General features: G+C 45.4%; 2 protein-coding genes across 4 annotated transcripts; one reads left to right on the top strand and one right to left on the bottom strand.

The window, feature by feature from the left end:
* Positions 1-787: 787 nt before the first annotated feature.
* LOC128767192 (cationic amino acid transporter 2-like) lies at positions 788-7,091 on the bottom strand. The gene is made up of 13 exons (XM_053879045.1): positions 7,019-7,091; positions 5,316-5,345; positions 4,722-5,116; positions 4,202-4,357; positions 3,994-4,135; positions 3,790-3,911; positions 2,600-2,822; positions 2,344-2,480; positions 2,168-2,270; positions 1,976-2,106; positions 1,738-1,904; positions 1,571-1,679; positions 788-1,506 (listed from the first exon to the last, which is right to left on the bottom strand). The coding sequence occupies exons 3-13, from the start codon at positions 5,083-5,085 to the stop codon at positions 1,376-1,378; spliced, it is 1,785 nt and encodes a 594-aa protein (XP_053735020.1). The 5' UTR covers positions 5,086-5,116; positions 5,316-5,345; positions 7,019-7,091; the 3' UTR covers positions 788-1,375.
* Positions 7,092-9,235: 2,144 nt separating this feature from the next.
* On the top strand, positions 9,236-19,568 carry anxa6 (annexin A6). 3 transcript variants are annotated; one of them, XM_053879352.1, is made up of 25 exons: positions 9,236-9,328; positions 9,921-9,976; positions 12,040-12,124; positions 12,192-12,286; positions 12,352-12,465; positions 12,537-12,627; positions 12,686-12,765; positions 12,869-12,925; positions 12,982-13,075; positions 14,248-14,343; positions 14,431-14,489; positions 14,557-14,679; positions 14,742-14,800; positions 14,948-15,026; positions 15,532-15,613; positions 15,691-15,785; positions 15,851-15,964; positions 16,437-16,527; positions 16,593-16,672; positions 16,857-16,910; positions 17,013-17,106; positions 17,168-17,263; positions 17,329-17,387; positions 17,444-17,566; positions 19,338-19,568. In XM_053879352.1, the coding sequence occupies exons 2-25, from the start codon at positions 9,974-9,976 to the stop codon at positions 19,395-19,397; spliced, it is 1,983 nt and encodes a 660-aa protein (XP_053735327.1). In that variant the 5' UTR covers positions 9,236-9,328; positions 9,921-9,973; the 3' UTR covers positions 19,398-19,568. The 3 variants fall into 3 exon arrangements, 2 of the variants coding, with proteins under 2 accessions (XP_053735327.1, XP_053735326.1); XM_053879351.1 differs by having other exon boundaries at positions 17,444-17,581; XR_008416101.1 differs by lacking the exons at positions 14,948-15,026; positions 16,437-16,527; positions 16,593-16,672; ... (4 more) ...; positions 17,444-17,566; positions 19,338-19,568 and having other exon boundaries at positions 15,851-15,899.

The raw sequence follows: 19,568 nt of genomic DNA, 5'->3' as shown, positions 1-19,568 counted from the left end.
GCAGTGCTCGTGGTCAGCTGTTTATTAGAATCACACAAATTCCTCCCGACTGGCTCAATGACGGCTTTCAAGCGAGGCTGAACCAATGAGGGTCCAGCAGCGGCGGCCCCTCCGTGTGGGATCACACGGACTGTTTGCTTAGCTGCCGGACTGCAAGTTTGCTGCGAGCAAAGTGAAGCCTGGAGGAACATTTGTTGCCCTGTGAAACACCAGTTTTTGCATTGAGCACTACGTCTGGAATATGTAAAGTTTAATGTATCCAAAAATAATACATTTTTGTTTGTGACCAGGGTGTCTTCCACCTTCTGTGCCCTGTGTACATGGGAAAGGTTCCACCCCTCTACGGAACTAAACAGAATATGATTCAAAAATAAATACATTTGATTTTCATAATCACATTTACCGACGTGATAAGATAACAGGCGTGTTCCTCACGTATGCCCATAGCGCACTAACCAGTGCAGTCCTTGCATGACTGCGACAGAGGCGCTTTGCTCCGAGGGAGCCAGGCTCTCACTTCTGAATTTACCACAAGGTAAATTGATCATCAGTCTTTTGCTCTTAGGGTCCAAAATATTTTTGCCACAGGCAACTTCCTGGTTCGACCCTGATGCTCACTGCTTCCTGCATCAGAATTAAACAGCTTATTCTGAAAGCTCCATCCAGCTTTCACTGTGAGATGAGACGTAAAACTTTGGATGTATTGTTGGTGCAAATCCATTATGAAAGCTTGGAACGTCTTAGTCCACAAAATCTTAATGGCACAGCAGATGCTTTCAAGACTGCTTTAATCAACACAAATATTTACAGTGATTCAGGGGAAAACAACAAGTACAGAGGTGTCAGTATCTACAACGTTCAGGTGAATATCAATGCTGTTCCATTGCTATTATTATTTAAAATAAAATAGAGGTGATCACAGGGGAATTTTGCTTATATGCTTTAAAGACTTTTCACCGTGTTAGATTTTATTTTCACATTGGCTGTGTTCGTGTATTGTTAAAAAAAAAAAAAACGAAAAAAGGACACAATTATTCTACAGACAATTTGAAGACATAAGTTTCCCCTCGTGTTTAGCGTAGCTGTTTTTACAAATCTAAAGTAAAAAATACACCAGCCTACATAGCTACTGCCATGTCCTCCGCACGCCTCTCAGGCTGAACATTCAAATCAAACTTGACCTAAAATGCACAGAATATGTTGAATTAAGGTCTCCAGTCCGGTCGCACGAGTTGTTGATTCACATGTATTAACGCTGATAATACACTCATAATGATACCATTCTTATCATCGTCCGGGTGCAGCAATGATTTATCAACAAAATGTGCAAACGTATCACATTAGATTCAAAACTCTCAAGCGCTCGCCAACATATTTAGAACCGGTTTTCTTTGATGACTTCATTGTCTATTTGCTTGCTGATGGTCTCCACCGCCGCAGCGTCGGGCGCCCTGCGTTTCCTCAGGAGGCTGAACTGGAGGCCGTATATGAAATAGATGAGCAAACCTGCAGGGATGGACGGGTTAGATAACGCCAGGGAGGAAGCGGGGCCAGTGGGCGGGACTCTTACCTATGGCCATCCAAACGGCGTATCGGATCCACGTTTGTCCGCTGAGCTGCACCATCAGGTAGACGTTGATGAACACGCTCACGATGGGCAAAACCGGGAGGAAAGGCACCTGCAAGTTCGTGTGAAAATGATGCAAAGTTCATCTCAGTCCGTGTTTGTTGACTCACCATAAACGCTGCCTTGGTGTCGTTCTGCGGATGAATCCAGATGAAGATAACGATGAGCACTATGATAAGGGCAAGTATGCTGACGACAGCGATGCTCCAGGCTTCTGCCTTTTCTATCGCGTCCATAGCTTGCATTAGCATGACGCACAGCGCTGTCACACACACCACTGTGCAAAGGAAAAGACAGCTCAGGAGAAAGCGTTACGAAGAGGCGAGTGACAGGTTGTGGGCGTCCTACCAGCGCATACGGTGAGGATTGTCACTCTTGTGGAGGTGGAGGCGGTGGGCGTCTGCGGTAGTTTCAGAAAGCCAAACTTGCTTGTTGCCACCACCTGCAGGTCGGATTTTTTGGCTTCCCCCACCTGATACCTGCGCGTGGGAGTGTTAGCATGATTGAAATGTGAGGAAGGTTGTTCGCGTAATCACCAACCTGAGTATCAGGATGCAAATGGCTACGAGCGTGTACGCAAACAGTGTTCCGATGGACATCAAATCCACCAGCGCTTCCAGATCAAACAACAGGGCCATGATAGCTGGTGACAGAGAGACAGATCACTTCCTGCTCAGATGGATGTAAACAAGCATCTTGGGAATTGCATCACGTACCAGCCACAACTCCAGATGATATCGTGGCAATGGCTGGGCTCCCTTTGCTGGTGACTCGAGTCAGTGGGCCGAAGAGTAAGCCATCTCTTGCCATGGCAAACAGCACCCTTGGCATGGGGAACATGGAGCCCAACAAGCTGCGTGGGGTAAAACATGTGAGGTAACTGCCATTTCAGGAGCCGGCTTGGGCGACGTACAGTGCAGGACGACGGTACGGCCCACAAAGGTGAAGCAAAGAGGCAACGGCTGTTCTTACCTGGTGGACAGAGCACACAGCGACCCAACTGCCACGGCGTACTTGGCAGGACCCCATCCAACGTACTCAAAGGCAACCGGCAGTGGGCTCTTCTCGTCCAGAAGATAGTAGGGCATCATCAGGGTGAGGGCGGCAGAAACGGCAAAGTAGGCCAGAAAACAGATGAGTAGAGAGGCCACGATGCCCACTGGGACCGACTTCTGGGGGTTTTTCACCTCCTCACCTGCGGCGAATAAATATATGGTGGGTTTGGTTTCCGCTGTCTGTGTTGACGTCGCACCCCGTGTATGGGTCGTGTCTGTTGTCGCAAATGTTTCCGGCATATCCTGGCGTTCAGAATGGGTGGTTGAGGTTAGGATGGGGATAAGAGGTGACACTCTTGATTATTATTTCGCTTGAAATTGTGGCAGTGTGAATCAAGCTTGTCATGACATACTACCATATATGTCATATATACCATTACTTTTTACTCAAATTGCGTTTCCTGTGGAGGGTCACCCCATGACGTAACCTCGAGCCCAACCGTTCTGCTGTGATCCTGCGGGACAGTGCAGTGGCAGCGGAAGCATTTGACCTCAGTGAAAGCTGAAGTGTCAACATGCAACGCTGAAGGTTGACTTCTGCAACAAAGTGGAACGAAAAGTCCACCAGGAATAAGGCGATGTGCCGTAGTACCTCGTTTGACATTGTTTTACGGTTGCTAAAGGACATTGTTGGCGAATACGGAACTTGAATGTTCTGACGCCACTTGGTTGCAGCAGGAATACGACTATGATCCCATTGGAGACCAAAGACTTCAACATATTCTCCTACGGTGCCCCATACTGATGGTTGTCGAGTGGATTTTCTTTGTTTCATAGTAGTGCGACAGGCATGTTGGCTTTCAGTTGAGTGAAATGTTTCCGCTCCTACGGCATTTCTGGACGCCTTAGGTTAAAATGGTCGGGGTGAGGGTAGATTAAGACTTGGTGAGGCGCTGTGATTCCTATTGGAATGCAGATATAAATGCCTCATCTAGGCACTATATACACAAAGTCATGTCACAGGTAGGAAGCATGCTGAGAGCGTATGATCCCCTGTGGTCCCGAGGTCCGCGGATTAACCCGAGTTCGATTTGTTTGGTCTTGTAACCGTGGTGACGTGGGGTGTTTTGGTCAGGTGTGTTCCTAATGAAATGTACATCCTCTCACCAGTTGTCGCGATACAGTCAAAGCCCACGAAGGCGTAGAAGCAAGTGGCCGCCCCAGCCAGGGTTCCGCTGAAGCCGTAAGGGAAAAACCCTCCGTTTCCATGCTGTTCTGTGGCGTTGGAGCTGCCCAGACAGAAAGAGCGATACCTTGTCACCGCCTGAGTAAATCCTGCGCAGACAGGATTACACTAGTCTTTGACTTTACCCGGGTTCAAAACTGATATTCCAGTTTATGAGGTCTCCTTTGATGAAGCCTGAGATGGTGACGAAGAGCAGAACCAGGATGTTGATGGCTGTGAAAATCTTGTTGATCGTGGTTGACTCTTTCACTCCGAAGGCCAACAAGCCTTTGAAGGAAAGGAAGAATGAGATCTGGGACTTGGAAGTCAGCGGTTTGAATGTGGCGTGGTCACCTGACAGCAGCAGGATGAGGGAGGCTGCAAAGACATCTGGGTAGGGGGCTAAACCTGGGACATCCATGCCAGCGTTTTGTTCGAAATACTTGGATATGACGCCACCAATCAGGTCATCAAAGGTTCCACTCCAGGCCAGTGCCACACTTGATGTCCCTGGGAAGACAAGGGCGTGATGAACTTATCAGCGTAGGTGACAGAGCCCCCGCCCCGTCATGGGCTCATTGACATGGGGGTGAATAACTTTACAAGTCATGTGAAAAAGGAGATTTTTGAGTCCAACTTTTCTGATGACACACACATGAAGAATCTGCTTCTCCAGCAGGCGAAAGATCATAGGTTGCTACTTTGTCTCATGTTGATAGTTGATCATTTATGGGTTTTTATGTCTCCGCAGACAAACAACTTACATAATTCACTCACTCAAACCGAACAAATAACAATTTCCACTGCATGTCTCATTCTTCTTTTTGCTTTTCCACGGACTACCACAGCAGGTCAATGATTATTTCTCACTCACCTATGACGTATGACAGTAGCAAATTCCAGCCAGTGATAAAGGCCAGCAGCTCTCCTACTGTCACGTAGCTGTACAGATATGCAGAGCCAGTTTTCGGGACCCTGGATCCAAACTCTGCGTAGCACAGGCCGGCAAAAATCGAGGCGATCGCAGCGATCAGGAAGGAGATGATGATGCTGGGACCAGCCGTGTCTCGGGCCACCTCTCCAGAAAGAACATAGACCCCAGCCCCCAGCGTGCTCCCCACGCCGAGGGCCACCAGGTCCAGGGTGGTCAGGCATCTGTTGAATGTGGACTTCTCGCCATCAGGCTCCAGTGGCTTGCGTCGGGAAATGCTCACGAAAAAGGACCTCAGCAGTCCCATGGCGATCAGGCACGATGCGGCTCAGGTGAGACTAATGGGGTGGGAGACAGCGTGAGGGGGGAGAGGTAGGAAGGGCGGTCGACACGTTGGTGAATAATTACCAGGACAACCCCTAAATGAAACTGTCTCCGACTTCACCGCCGCCACTGTACAAAGCAGTGGCTCCAGGTTCTACGTTTAGCTGTTGCCCCGTATAAATAAAGACTTGAGATATGAAGACGGCGACTCACCTGCTGCTTCTGATTCCTCGCACTCAGGCTCTGGAAAGACACCATTAATAGAAGATTATTCTTTTATATGCTCATATTTATTACGCTTCAGATACTGAACAGCTGATGTTGGGACTTTTCTTCCACCAAAGGAAAACGCCCACTGCTGCGATTGCACTTGCTCAACTGTTTACTACTTGTGATATTGCTTCCTTCTGAACACTGGAGGAAACTGTAAACATGAGTTATGTCAAGAGTGGCCCTGATGCGAGATCAGAGATCCTCTCAGCTTCACGGAGAAAATCATTCGTTCAGAAGAAGTTAGCGTCTATATGCTCCAGCCTCTCGCAGCTCTCTCTATCTTCTGCAACACTCATGATTCATGTGCTGTTGTGAAAGCTAAGCTGTCAAGTCTGGCCTGTTCTGTCCTCAACTTCAGGCATCAAGTCAGTATTTTTCCTCCTCGGATTTCCGTTGCAGCGAGGGGATATCTATCCCACATTCCACTGGCGCAGGGAAACGAGTTATCATTTAACTAACCGTTGCACATGTCTCTAATGAGACATATCAAAATATTCTCCAACAGACGTTTGAACTCCCTGACACTACAATTCTCTTTCCATGCTGTTAAAATCATCAATGTCAAAGGCAGCGTAGTGAGCGGCAGCTACATTCTTTTGAGTTGGACCTTAAAAGTAGGTAAGACGACTGAGGGCTGCATGAATACTGTCATAAATGTAGGGCTTATTCATGTACATTACTGATTTAACAACTCAATTATGTTTCACCTTTTTCACATTTATTCAAAATGAATTTAAAATAGTATATTTAATTAAAATCTATATTTATTTTTCCATATATATTATATATGGAATAAATATAAATATATTTTACACATCTCTTTCCCGATATATAATTAAAAAAAAGTAGATATAACTTAGTAGATAAAATAATGATATATTTTATATGTCATGGCAAAGTTATACCTGCTGATTTCTTAAAATATGATCTGATCTTTTCGATTTGTCCCTGCTATTTTTTTAATGTTGTTCCTCACAATAGCAACATTATATCACACGGAGGAAATTGAATTTCCGGATGCAGGTAGGATCTTATATTTATTTATTAAACAAAATAACTGGATGAAGTTCAATCCACACCTTATAGTAGTGTATAAACCCTATCATAAGTTACCATACATTAGTATGAACATTCATAACGTCAAAGTTTCAAAATCATAATATACACTCGGATGAATGACTCTAGCCTAAAAACATACTGTCCAGAGCTAATCCAAGTCTAAAGTTGTGCGCTTCTCAAGCACAGTGACAATGTAACAGCAAAGTTGTTTTCAAAAGTGGCAGGAAGTGGAGCAACATTTGGGTTAAGGAGAGGTGCAAGCGTGACTCGTAGCAGCCTTTCAGGACAAAGCGTCTTTCATAGCTAGTGCTCCACACACGGAGGGGCCGCAGCATCAGGGGATTTCAGCACCTAATCCCTGCTGGCATCCACCTCAGCCGGCATGAGGAGAGAGGTAGCGCAGCCTGTGCGCGGAGTGGGAGCACCTTTGACCAAACGGAAGACTATCTCAGTCCTGACAGCTTTGAGATATGCTCCTCTCTCAGTGGGACCGCGGGGTAATGCTTAACCCAGCACCTCCTGCGCTGCACGTGATCACATCACAGGTGCTACCGAACACGCTTGGAATAAGTGCAATTCTTTACCTGCTCCTCGCTCCTGAGATGGACACAGAATCAGCTCCAAATCTCCATGTTTATGGACCCGACTGAAGGAAAGCCCACGGGTTTGTGAGGCCATATATACAAGACGGGTCTGTGCGACCCTCCCACTCAGGGGAATTACTGACACAGCGGCCTTTCTCAAACCCTGGATAATAATGTGCTCATTATTAGCTCAATCCTTTTTGGATTCTCAAAAATGTATGTGGTCACTTTCACTTGTTTTGGCTCCCTGTATACGAGAGAGCAACGTGCATGTGAGTGAATACACCGCACAAACGTTGTTGATATCTCTGTGTAAAGTACACGGCTACTGTGTGCAGTGCATTTCACTGACTGCAGGGGTCAGTGGTAAGACTTTTATGACCAAGTCACATGCACTTATTTTTGTCTGCACTAAGGAGTGGCCGAGGTTATATCATCAGTGGCAATGAACTTAGCTCTCCTCACGCCCCGGCTGTGTCATAGGAGTTCTGCGACACTACTGCCACCTGCTGACCAGGTCATCTCACTGCGGTCGACGATGTTTCAATTGATAAAAAAAATAGGTAACTTGAACTGATAAAAGACATGCAACGTTGAAGGTTTCAGGTTCAGCAAGAGGAGGCGGCTTGCTCATGTCTTTCAAGTGGAATGTGCCCAAATATCGTATGTGATGTGGCGCACTGGACGTACTGAGATGGTTCCCACAGCACCTTGTTCCTGAATCTACCAAAACCAACCCGTTCTGCTTGTTTCGCGTATTGACAGAAGTCCTCTGCAAATAGAAATTTTAAAAATTGAAGTTTTTGGATGCCGTGGCACTTGTTTGCAGATGACTCATCCCATGACTTGGTCAACAGATATATTTTTTATTGGAAAATGGTGGGGATGAGTAAAGCTGAGACTCCCGGTCAGACTTCTGTGTGGTCCATAAAGTCATGAACCTCATGGCTTAAGTTATGCCTTGAGGTCACACCACCCGACCCCCCCGTCTCACAGCACCATCACCACACGTACACTTTCAAACAACTGAAAATGCAAGGCTCAATGTTACCTCTTCTCTCTATCTCTTTCGAAGGGGTTCCGCCTGAGGGTTAGTATGGAGGTCACTTCATCCCGCAATTTAAACCATCACCTGTCGGGCTTGACTGATGTCGAACCTGTGCTGATAAGTCACGTGACGGGGCTGTCGTTTAGAAACGTCATTGTTGATTTTCATTGTTTTTTTCATTGTTGAAATGATATTACTATTATTGTTATTATATTGTTATTATTATTGCGAGACAGGAGCGAAAACACAGCGAGACCACCATTGGGCATCGACTTTTTTTTTCTCCTGGGGGCTACTGGTGGCTCTCCGCTTCTCTCCAGCAGATGGCGCCCTCGGACAGCTGGAGCTGCACCTGTCCCAGAGGCCGGCTCTGACCACGCCGATGCGCTCGATATTGACAGTACAGATCGCAATTGATGTCGTCGTCCGGTCAGTCACAGTCGTCAGAGATGTCTGGGCCGGTCTGAATATTATTCATCCAAAGTATATTCCTATAGAAAGAGGCAGTATTTAACCCCCAAATAAACTGATTTAATACATATTTACACACATTATTTATTTATATATTTTTTTACATTTTTTTAATACATTATTTATTTATTATTTTATGTACCTGTTTTCATCCCGCTCGCTCCTCTTCCACGCCGATCTTTGCCTCTGTTACCGGAATAGATGTCACAACAGAAATAGAGCAGGGGGAGTCACCCCACTGCCAACAGCCTAACCCCCTGTAGAATGAAGCATGTCAAAGTTCAACAGCGCAATGTGACAGGTATTTCATAGATAGGTAGGAAAGTATAGTCAAGCAGTCTCACATAAAGAATACAGATCCTGATCAACTTAAAGTCATTACTGAATGTAGTTTTTCGTCAAATATTTTCCAATTATATAGACATTTTTCTCATCATGACTACAGCCTGTGGGTGCTAAATGTGATTCACTTGGCGACGTATTAAACGACTTAAAATGTTTTTCCAAGGCGATAAAAGAAGCGCTTAACATACGATTGAATTGGGTATAAAATATTTTTGAATACCATTCCTATCAAGTGTCAGCCAAACGTGTGTCATTCAAGTTTTTTTTTTAATCCTGCAGAAGTAATATTGGCCCAGAGAGCCAGCGCCTGACGCTGCGTGATGACGTCAGCGCGAGCACGTCCCCAGGCTTGAAGAGCTTGACCGCAGCAGACGGAGCGGTTCAGCGGGGGACGGAGCTCAAGTCAGCCGCGCCTCTTCCATTGATTCCACCGGAGCAGCCACACGGTAAAACCCCTCGCTCTTACTCGAGTTTATGAACAACCGCTCGGGGACAGTCCATTTCAACCTTGCGGCCACTTTTAAAGGGTATTTTCTCCCCTCACTTTGCGAGTTTCCGTCAGAGATTGAATGGCTTAGTGTTGTCCCAGCAGTGTTGAGTTACATGAAGTTATTCCGCAGCAGAGGGCGGGTCAGACTGGAGCCTCTCTCGCATGAGTGTGTGGGCTATTTTTGGAAGAGCGGTCCTCACTCAGTAGCTTTCCAGTAAGGGGTTAATGTCGCCCCCTTGTACGGTTTACACTTCTCACCACTTACATAATACAAGCCCATCCATCTGTAAGTCTCAGTACTGCAGAGTGGAAGAGTGATAGTTTCATGACTGTGGTCGGTGTTGGCCTGCACATGATTTTCATGCTGCATTGCTGCTGCTCCTCAGTCCCTTTAACCAATTGACAGAGTGGGCTGTGAACACACCACCTGAGATGAGGTTCCACAGATGCACAGAGCATCTTTGTTAGAGGAAGGATTCACAGCCAGGCAGAGGGGAGGGGCACCTTAAAAGGTCTGGGTGGCTCAGCACTTCTGTCTTGCTTCACAGGCCCCAAACTATCGATTCCTGCGCGGCGTGGACCCACTAGACCAGCATTGAAGATGGTGAGTGACCTGACAGCGATGAAAGCCACACTGATATCGCTGTCACCTGGGTAATAGACATGTTGTGGGTGTTGTTATACTAAAGCTTCAGTTGTTGCAGTGCATCATGGGAGCGAGTGTAAGACAACGCTCTTCATGTGTCGACCATCCGTTTCTTCATGTGTCGACCATCCGTTACTTCATTGGCTTCTTTTTAGCGTGTGAATTAATAGGAGAAATGTATGAGACGGCACTATCTCATCAAGTATAGGAGTCTTCAACAATGAAAAGTTGAGTCGAAGATACTTTTTAAACCACATTTTTGCCGATGAAAATTTCACCTACAACACTGTCATAACAATTCATTACATATATATTTGTTCCACACTTCAGTCAGACATGTCGCTGTGCTCGTCAACCCGCACATGTACCGACACAAAAACACTCCTCAACGGTTGTTTATTTAAAAGCTTTATGGGCCATTAACAACCTCTTATAGCTGTTTTTTTTTTTGAGACAGTAAGATCATTCATTTGTTGAGATGAACAAAAAGACTGTGTATAGGTGGGAATGTGGTGATACGATATGCATCAGGATACAGGAGTGACGTTGTGATATATTGTGAATCCATAAAGCAATATCTTATGATAATTGTTAACTTGAGCCCTTATTTTAAGTGAAAGACATCCCACTCGCAAGGCTACATTGGTGCGCTAAGGTAGCAAGGTTCATTTTGTGGCCCATCTTTCGAATGGCACGGCTCTTTGGCTAACACTACAGTACTGATGTTCAAACCCAGACTTGAACACATGCCAGGTGCCATTGTCGAAATACAGCAGTGGTTGGAACATCACCAACTCAAAACATGCCAGAGTATTTATTTAATAAATATAATTATAGTGGACCTCAAAGTAACACACAGTGTCGATATTCAGTGTAAAATATTTTCTTCCAGTGACTCAGCAGATTTTTGTGCTCCAATCTGAAGGGACCAACAGATGTCCGGGGAGGAAGCTTTTTCTTTCTTTCTTTCTTTTCTTGTTTGACCGATGAAGGTTATGAGGATGGTTGCCGTAGTGATGCGGATGTTTACAGTGGGAGCAGTTGGCCTCAGCGCAGCAGCTGCAGCACTAGCTTAGGTCACTTGTCTGAGTCCATCAGCGGCGCATTATTTTCCTGCGGATGGATCTGGACATTGTGCTGATGCTGTGTCGGGTCGGGTCGGGATGCGTGCCCTGCAACCTGAGACCTGCCGCTGAAACCCGTCCACGAGCTGCTGGCGACCACACTGGAAGCACCCGTTGCTCACGCACAAGAGACACTTGAGTGAATGGCACCTGCTTCATAATTAATAACATGTATAGCACAGTGGCGGGGCTGAATCAAAAGCATCGTCCTGCTTGCACGTCAACTCACGCAGGCAAACGTGCGACCAATATTCATCTTCGGCCCAAAGAAATCTTACTTTTTGTAGAATTTAAGAAAGGTATATTTTATTTAAGCTATTGATCAGGAGATTTTTTTTCCATTTTTAAACCTTTTTTTTCTCCCTTTAATCTCTTTTTTTTTCATAACTTTGTACATAGATGTCTTTTTTTCCCCTTCCAAACATTGTGCCTTCTCTGAAAGTGAGTTTTTCATCCATTCAGATTTGGGTCTATGAAATGCTTGTGTTAATCTTTGCTAAATATAACGCTGATTGATTACATAATTGATTAAAAATAGTTTAGTCTTAATCTTTAATCCAACACCAAGCATTATGGAAGAATCACAGTCTTTTTTCTTCTGAATTTAAAATGAGTATTTATGCAGAGGAATATAAACATAGTGATTTTCATAACAATAATAAAATAAAAATAACTCCTAACCAATACAATTGAAGTTAATGAAATGTTTCAATTGGTGTTTTAATGCTCCAACTCGATTTAGAGCTTTGAGGGTCGACTGATTTTCCACCTGAGATTAAGTGTACTTTTTCTCAAAGCGTTCATTGCATGTGCTGATAAAGACTTGTCCTTCATAGCTTTCCAGGAAAACAAGGCTCTTGTTTCTGTCTGAGCTGTGAGAGTTGTGTCGTTGTTCAGGTGTTCCGAGGCACAATAGCAGATGCTGCGGACTTCGATCCAGCTGCAGATGCTGAGGTGCTCTACAATGCAATGAAAGGCATCGGTAAGTTCCCACGCTGTTACCACAGGCAAACTTTTTTTTCCTTTTCATGAAACACGCTCTTCTCCAGGGAGCGATAAGGAGGCCATCTTGGATTTGATCACCTCCCGGAGCAACGCGCAGAGGCAGGAAGTCATTGCAGCGTACAAGGGCAGCTTTGGAAAGGTACTTCATCCTGCAGCGTCCTGTGATCTGAAGTGCCACGCCTGACTTGACTGTCCCGCTTTCAGGACCTGATCGACGACCTGAAATATGAACTGACGGGGAAATTTGAACGTCTCATCGTCAGCCTGATGAGGACTCCAGCCTACCATGATGCCAAAGAAATAAAGGATGCCATTAAAGTCAGACACGTGACGCTGGTCCATTCAACTGACAGGAAGGTGGTGACCCTGGTTTTCAACTGTTTTCAAAGGGAGCCGGAACAAATGAGAGGTGCCTGATTGAAATCCTGGCTTCTAGAACCAACCAGCAGATACACGATATGGTGGCGGCGTACAAAGACGGTAAGCTCTTTGTTCTGTTTGAACACATCTCTTGATGACCATCTTGCCTTTTCTCCAGCCTACGGGAGGGACATGGAGGAAGACATCGTTGCTGACACTTCAGGCCACTTCAAGAAGATGCTGGTGGCGTTACTTCAGGTGAGTTTGCTGATTCTCATCTCATCTTATTGTTGTATTATTGCTATATTGCAGCTGTGTGTGCGAGCTTTGTGTTGCATCACAAGCAAGTGTTTGGTTCCAGGGGCGCAGAGACGAGTCAGGAGTGGTGAACGCAGATCTTGTGGAGCAAGACGCACAAGTAAGGCGTCGCCGTTTGGTACATGGAACGGTGGTGACCTTTCTCCCACATTGCAGGATCTGTATGCCGCCGGCGAAGAGCAGTGGGGAACGGACGAGGCCAAATTCATCATGATCCTGGGAAGTCGCAGCGGCACCCACCTCCGCATGGGTGAGAGACCATCTTGAGGGAGTGTGAACTTTCCCTCTGTGACCCGACCTCAATTGTTTTGGGAATCTTTTTGAAAAGTGATGGTCACAGATTACATATCCAGCAAACTAAAATAGCTATAAATTCATTCTTTTGTAGTCATCACTCACTTCAACCTTGTAAGATGTCAAACATGGAGCTGTAAGGTGACAAAAATAAAGAGGTTAAAGGTTAAAAATATATAAATCTTCATTTGAAACAATAGTTCACATTATAACAGTGTGTGTAATATTTTACACCCCAAACAAGTGGATCATAGCTCATAGATTAAAGCTCAAACATAATACAGTGGCCATATCGAAATGTATGAACTGCATGATAAAGTGTCTGAAAATAATTTTAATAGTATCATCTCCTGACAAGAAAGTTGGCGTTAGCAATGTCTTTGAAAGTGGTTGTTGCTATCAAGTCACGGTATTGCTGTATGCAAATGCTACTGTGAAAATGAATTCTTGTCAAAACGCACATTGACTATATTGTAGATGATGTATTTGTTTTGGAGTGTTGTAATGACCTCCATTGAGTTCTTGACGTCATACTTTCGCAGTCGTGTGTTTCCCATCAGAGGGTCTGTTCTCTTGTCCTCCATCTGGAGCACATACTCATCCAAATACGGTCAGATCGACAGCTTAAACAGACACCACAGAGCAAGTACTGGTGGATAGTTAAGCCACATGAGGCAACATGCAGCTTTAAAGTACACCTTTATCAAACTAGAACGGCACTCGGTGAGTGCAAACCTCGAATCGAATCCTTTAAAAAAAAGAAAATTCAGATCCAGATCGCTACCAAAAATTGAAAATGGTTCCTTGTCCCGTTTTATCTAAATCCGTCCTTGACTTTTCAAGATATTTTACAGACAAACACTCAAAACCTGAACTGAGGTAACAGATAATATTCAACTCCAGAAGTATGAATCATTAAAGCCCGACTCTGGAGGTGAAACACTGTTTTGAGCCTGCTGTTTTGGCGATCACCGGCTCTAGAATGACATGTTGGGTGAAATAGCGGAGTAACAGATGTGACATCTTGTGTCAAACGTCACTCTAGTGATGGAAATGAACTGTAATGTGTAATAGTCATTATGAACTGCAACCTTTTCTCTTGAGCGTACGCTGTTTATGTGTCCATAGTGTTCGATGCCTACGAGAAGATCGCTGAAAAGTCCATTGAAGACAGCATAAAGAGTGAGCTGTCCGGGGACTTTGAGAGGCTGATGCTGGCTGTTGGTACGAAAACACAAATACCTTCAAACCCTGAAAGAATCCAGTCGTCCTGAAGCCACACGATAAGTCAGCGCTCTGTTTCTCTCACAGTACAGTGCATCAGAAGTGTTTCCATGTTCTTTGCCAGGCGCCTCTACTGGTCAATGAAGGTAACTACATCACGTCACAGACTGGTCAAGTATGATTTTAAAGCACTGATGTCTCGGTTTGTTTCAGGGTCTGGGTACAGCCGACAACACCCTGATCCGGATCATGATTTGTCGCTCTGAAATCGACATGCTGGACATTCGGGAGTGTTTCCGGCTCAGATACGAGAAGTCCCTGTATAACATGATCAAGGTACCGAGATCCTCAAGCTTGGATGTGCATCCCAACTGACGCTTTGCTTTTGGTGTCAACAGGACGACACCTCCGGCGATTACAAGAGAACCCTGCTGAATCTATGTGGAGGAGACGATGAGTACGTTTTTCTGACTCACCAGAAGAGGGAGCTGGAGAGTCACTGTGGCTTCCACAGACGAAAGCACATCCTGATGATGCATTTAGTGTTAGTGTGCTGAGATGCGTGTTCTCCGTCTCTTATGTTGTGTCATGCTGGTTATTACAGTCTAGCTGGAGAGTTCTTCCCTGAAGCCGCCCAAATAGCTTACAAGATGTGGGAATTAAGTGCCATGACCAAAGTCCAGGTTTGCCCCTTCTGTGCTGCTCCTAGATGTGTCATTGCATGTTCGGCTCCAGCGCCTAAAACCACCTGCTGACCATGCAATGATCCGCTTCTGGCAGTGACGTGACGGCTTGCTGAGATAACACTTCCAGTGCATGCGTAGCAACGGCGCTTTACAATTGGCTACTGTTCCCTCCCAAAAACAAGTAGGTTTTTGTGATCACGCTGGCTTTGTTTTGTCAAGTCAGCGTCTAGTTTGACAATGAAGGCTCACTAACTTCTCGCACAGTTGTGTTGCATTTCAGTCCGCCCGCTCAAGTACTCAATTGGAGGCGATGTCATGGCCTCTGACCTCCAGCTTCACCTTTAAAAACATTCCAGAGTTTAGCTCAATGCTGCAGCTCCAGCTGGACAACAAAGATATAATGAAATGTTTGGCTAGCTTCTGCATGTTTCTCTTTGGTATATCTGACTAGATTGACTTGAATTTGAAGCTCTTCTGCTCATTTATATTTGTGTCACTCCAGCTCAGGCCGACCGTCCGCCCTGCTGCCAATTTTGACCCCGCATCTGATGCCCAAGCTCTGAGGAAAGCCATGAAGGGATTCGGTTCGTGCCACATGTTAAATAAGCCAACTCTTCCTGGTGTCTACTGGCAAATACAGACTTTTCTGGGCTTCCACCAGGTACCGATGAAGACGCCATCATCGACATTGTTGCTCAAAGAAGCAACGCCCAGAGGCAGGAGATCAGGCAGACCTTCAAGTCCCTCCTGGGAAGAGTAAGACGTGCGCAAGTCATTGGCCTCCTGAGGGTCATTCTGAAGACATGGCTGGTGTGTTTCAGGACCTGATGAAGGACCTGAAGTCGGAGCTGTCTAAGAATCTGGAGCGGCTGATCATCGGTCTGATGTTGACCCCAGCTGAGTTCGATGCTAAAATGATGCGCAAGGCCATGGAGGTGATGATGAGTCTGCAGGCCAAACTCAAACGATACTCCCATGTTTTTTATTACTGCATGGGGATGCCCATTACTTAAAAAACAACTATGATACAATTCTGTGTTAAGGTGCTTATAGTGGTTTATTTAAAAAATATGAAAGAAAATCATCCAAATTTCAACTCTCTGACATTTATTATAATTAAATATATTATATTATTTCATTTATATTATTAGATTAGATTATATGATGTGTAATGTTGTATGTGACTTTTTTTTCCATGTCACATAGTTTTGCTTTAACCAGTGCATTCTTTAAATATACTTGAAATACAAACATTGATGAATAAACAAACTCATTATCTTGTAAAGAGTTTTAAGTACATGACAGAACATGCATGAATGATGCAATTTAACATAGGTGAGAGTGTTGTTGGACCATCTTGTACAAAGCTCTGCCGTCACTAAGCCCCTCCGATGCTTCTGTTTAAAGGGCGCTGGTACAGACGAACACGCTCTGATTGAGATCCTGGCGACCCGAAGCAATGAGGAAATCCAGGCCATGAACGCGGCCTATCAGAATGGTGAGCTTTCACCACACTGAATCTTTCTGTTCAGCCTGTTTAAATCCTGGCCCATGTTTCCGCAGGCTATAAGAAGTCTTTGGAGGAAGCTATTCAGTCTGATACGTCCGGCCACTTCTGCCGCATCCTGGTGTCTCTGGTGCAGGTAATGCTAAGTGTGAACAAGCGCTGTGTTGCAGTTCCACACCCACACACTTGCTGCAGCGCCGCACCCCATTACGTGAAATGTCATCTCACCCATGTCTCACCTCACCAGCCTCCACATTTGAATCGCTTTGCTTTACTATGAGTATGATAACTGTTGAGGAATTGTTGACTGTTGTGTTCAGGGTGCAAGAGAAGACGGGCCTGCTGATGCAGAGCGCGTCAACGCTGACGCTCAGGTCAGTGATCAGCTGCAGAAACCATCTCAGTCTGACATAATCATTGAATCATTGCTGTTGGTTCTGAATGGCTGTGTTTGTCTTGAATGGCCGGGGGATCAGGAGCTGGCAAACGCCTGCAATGCAGATTCTGATGACATGGAGATGAAGTTCATGAGCATTCTGTGCACCAGGAGCTTCCCTCATCTAAGGAAAGGTAGACGGTTACGCTCTTGGAATGTTGGAGGCTCCTCAGATGTCAACCCTCTGCTCTTCAGTGTTCCAGGAGTTTGTCCGATTCACCAACAAGGACATCGAGCAGATCATCAAAAAGGAAATGTCTGGTGACGTCAAAAACGCCTTCTTCGCTATAGGTAACGACAGAGTAACAAACAGGTGGGGGGTGCCGTGCAACAGCTTGGCTCTCATTTTTGTGCAGTGCGGAGTGTGAAGAACCAGCCGTCCTATTTCGCCGACCGCCTCTACAAGGCCATGAAGGTTGGACTGGTCTGTGGGGCCATGGTCTGCGTCTGTATTAACCGTGTGTTCGACAGGGTCTGGGCACCGACGACAGAGCTCTGATTCGCATCATGGTGTCCCGCAGCGAAATCGACCTTTTCAATATTCGTAAAGAGTTCAAGGAAACCCACGACGCTTCCCTCCATGAATTCATCCAGGTAGAAACCATGATCGTAAGTCCACGTCTTTGTCAACTAAGAGCGTGAGGTCTGTCGCTTGTACGTGTCCTCTTGCCTGCTGCTCTGACACCCATCGGCCTGCGGTCAGGTGGTAGGCCCAGGTGATCTGCAGCTTCCTGTGGTGCGCGCTGCGGCTGTTGTCGGCTACAGCTGTTCAGGAATTCCCCCTGTGTGCTCGACTTCCTCTTGACGGCTCTGCGTGATTGGCTCACCCCAGCGTGACAGGAAGTGCAGAGAACATTTGATTAAACTTGACGATGAGATTGCCATGACAGCAGAGGAAATATTTTCGAGATTATGAAATCAGAAGTTTTCCACAGACATAACTGATCGAGTGAGAGTAGATTCGTCCGGATACATTTCACTGAGTGACTTGGTCCAGGCAGCAACTCAAAGTGGTGGCTTTTTTTTGGTCGAACATGATGTAGAAAACAAAACCACTTTCACTTGCTTGTTTGTTTTCAGCCCCTTTTTCTTGCTACTAAAATGTAAATAAAAACAAAGCACATCTCCTCAGCACTGCTGCACACCGTGTGTTAAAGTGCACTGAAAACAAACACTATTGAACTTGACCTGAACAAACGTTCAGTTCATTTCAACGTTTTAAAACAGCAGCCAAACATTTTAATCTTCTTCAAGAGTAACGTAGGACGAGCTGTAGGACTAGTTAGTCTGCCATGTCCCACGAGCTAGCGATGCAGCCGCCCGTCTGGCTTTGTTCACTCCAAATGTGACTTGGTGGCACGTTGCTCTCATCCAAGTGGTTGCTGGTGTCCGACGACTTGGGAGTCTTCCCACCGCCTCCGTCCCATCAGAAAGAGGAAGTCAATCTGGGGTGGGCGGATCCTTCAGAGGTGCTACGTCTTTTCTCCATCTTGGTTCACCACCATTTTCCCTGCTCACGTCACAGTAACATCTTAGCTGTGATTGGCTAGCGTGCGCCGACTCCTTGCCATTAGTTACTTCTTTTTTTTCACTGTTTTTTTTCATTGTTTCACTGCTCCTGCGACTTACACTGTGATTTGCTTATTTTAAGATGTTTATCTTCATATGTTCATGTTAGTTGACATGGCCAAGAAGTTAACATTACACTGTGTCTGTGATGCGCTTCGATGATCTTGATTCTGTCCCACCACTGATGGAGAAGGTGCAGGGAATCTTGAAAGCACGGCACATATCATAGAAGTGGACCCAACTATGGTGGTTTTTAGTCTTGTTAAATGGACAAAAATCCCGAGTGAAACCTCAGGCCGAATGACAGGAACACTGCCGTGGAACTGAAGTTTGAATGTGAGTGGTATTTTTACTATTGTGCAACAGACTTTTTGTAAATTTAATTTCCCCCAAAAACAACTTTTTTTTTCCTCTTCATGATGCGTTTATTGTCTGGTGCAACTTCTGGATCGACTTATAGTCCAAAACTACTTTCTTATTGAAAATTGTTAAAATGTCTTAGTATATGGCAATAAAGACACAGGTTGTTCCATGTGGCGGTGCTACACAGCAACATATGAGCAATTATATGTAGTAATTTTAGTGTGAATTGTGATGAATTCTTGTTCTCGTTTACAAGCTTGGGCTCCTTCTATGTCCTTATTGGTTGCCACATTTCAGTCGAGCTCTGTGTCGTGTCTATAACCCCTTGTTTGTCCCTGTCCAACTGGTTTACTTCCTGTTGTGATGCGACCATTTCAGCAAACACAATTGCTTTTTCCCGAAATGAAGTGCTGTTTATGGTGTTTCCGTCCAGGGTGATACGTCGGGCGATTACCGTAAAACTCTGCTGGTGCTGTGCGGAGGGGAAGATTGATCCCACACAGTGGAGGGAACCGTTGATCCCTGCCCCAGCCAAGTGACCTATGACCTTCAGGCTTACAAACTAGTATCCGCCTCCTGTCCCAATGTTCTTTTTTTTTTTTTTAACTGATCAGAAGATGATCACACGACTTCATTTTGCATTCAACAGCAAACCCTATTAAAA

The sequence above is a fragment of the Synchiropus splendidus genome, chromosome 11 (genome assembly GCF_027744825.2).
Source record: "Synchiropus splendidus isolate RoL2022-P1 chromosome 11, RoL_Sspl_1.0, whole genome shotgun sequence".
Taxonomy (NCBI): domain Eukaryota; kingdom Metazoa; phylum Chordata; class Actinopteri; order Syngnathiformes; family Callionymidae; genus Synchiropus; species Synchiropus splendidus.
The sequence above is the reverse complement of the archived record's forward strand: the minus strand, read 5'-3'. Positions and strand labels throughout refer to the sequence as shown.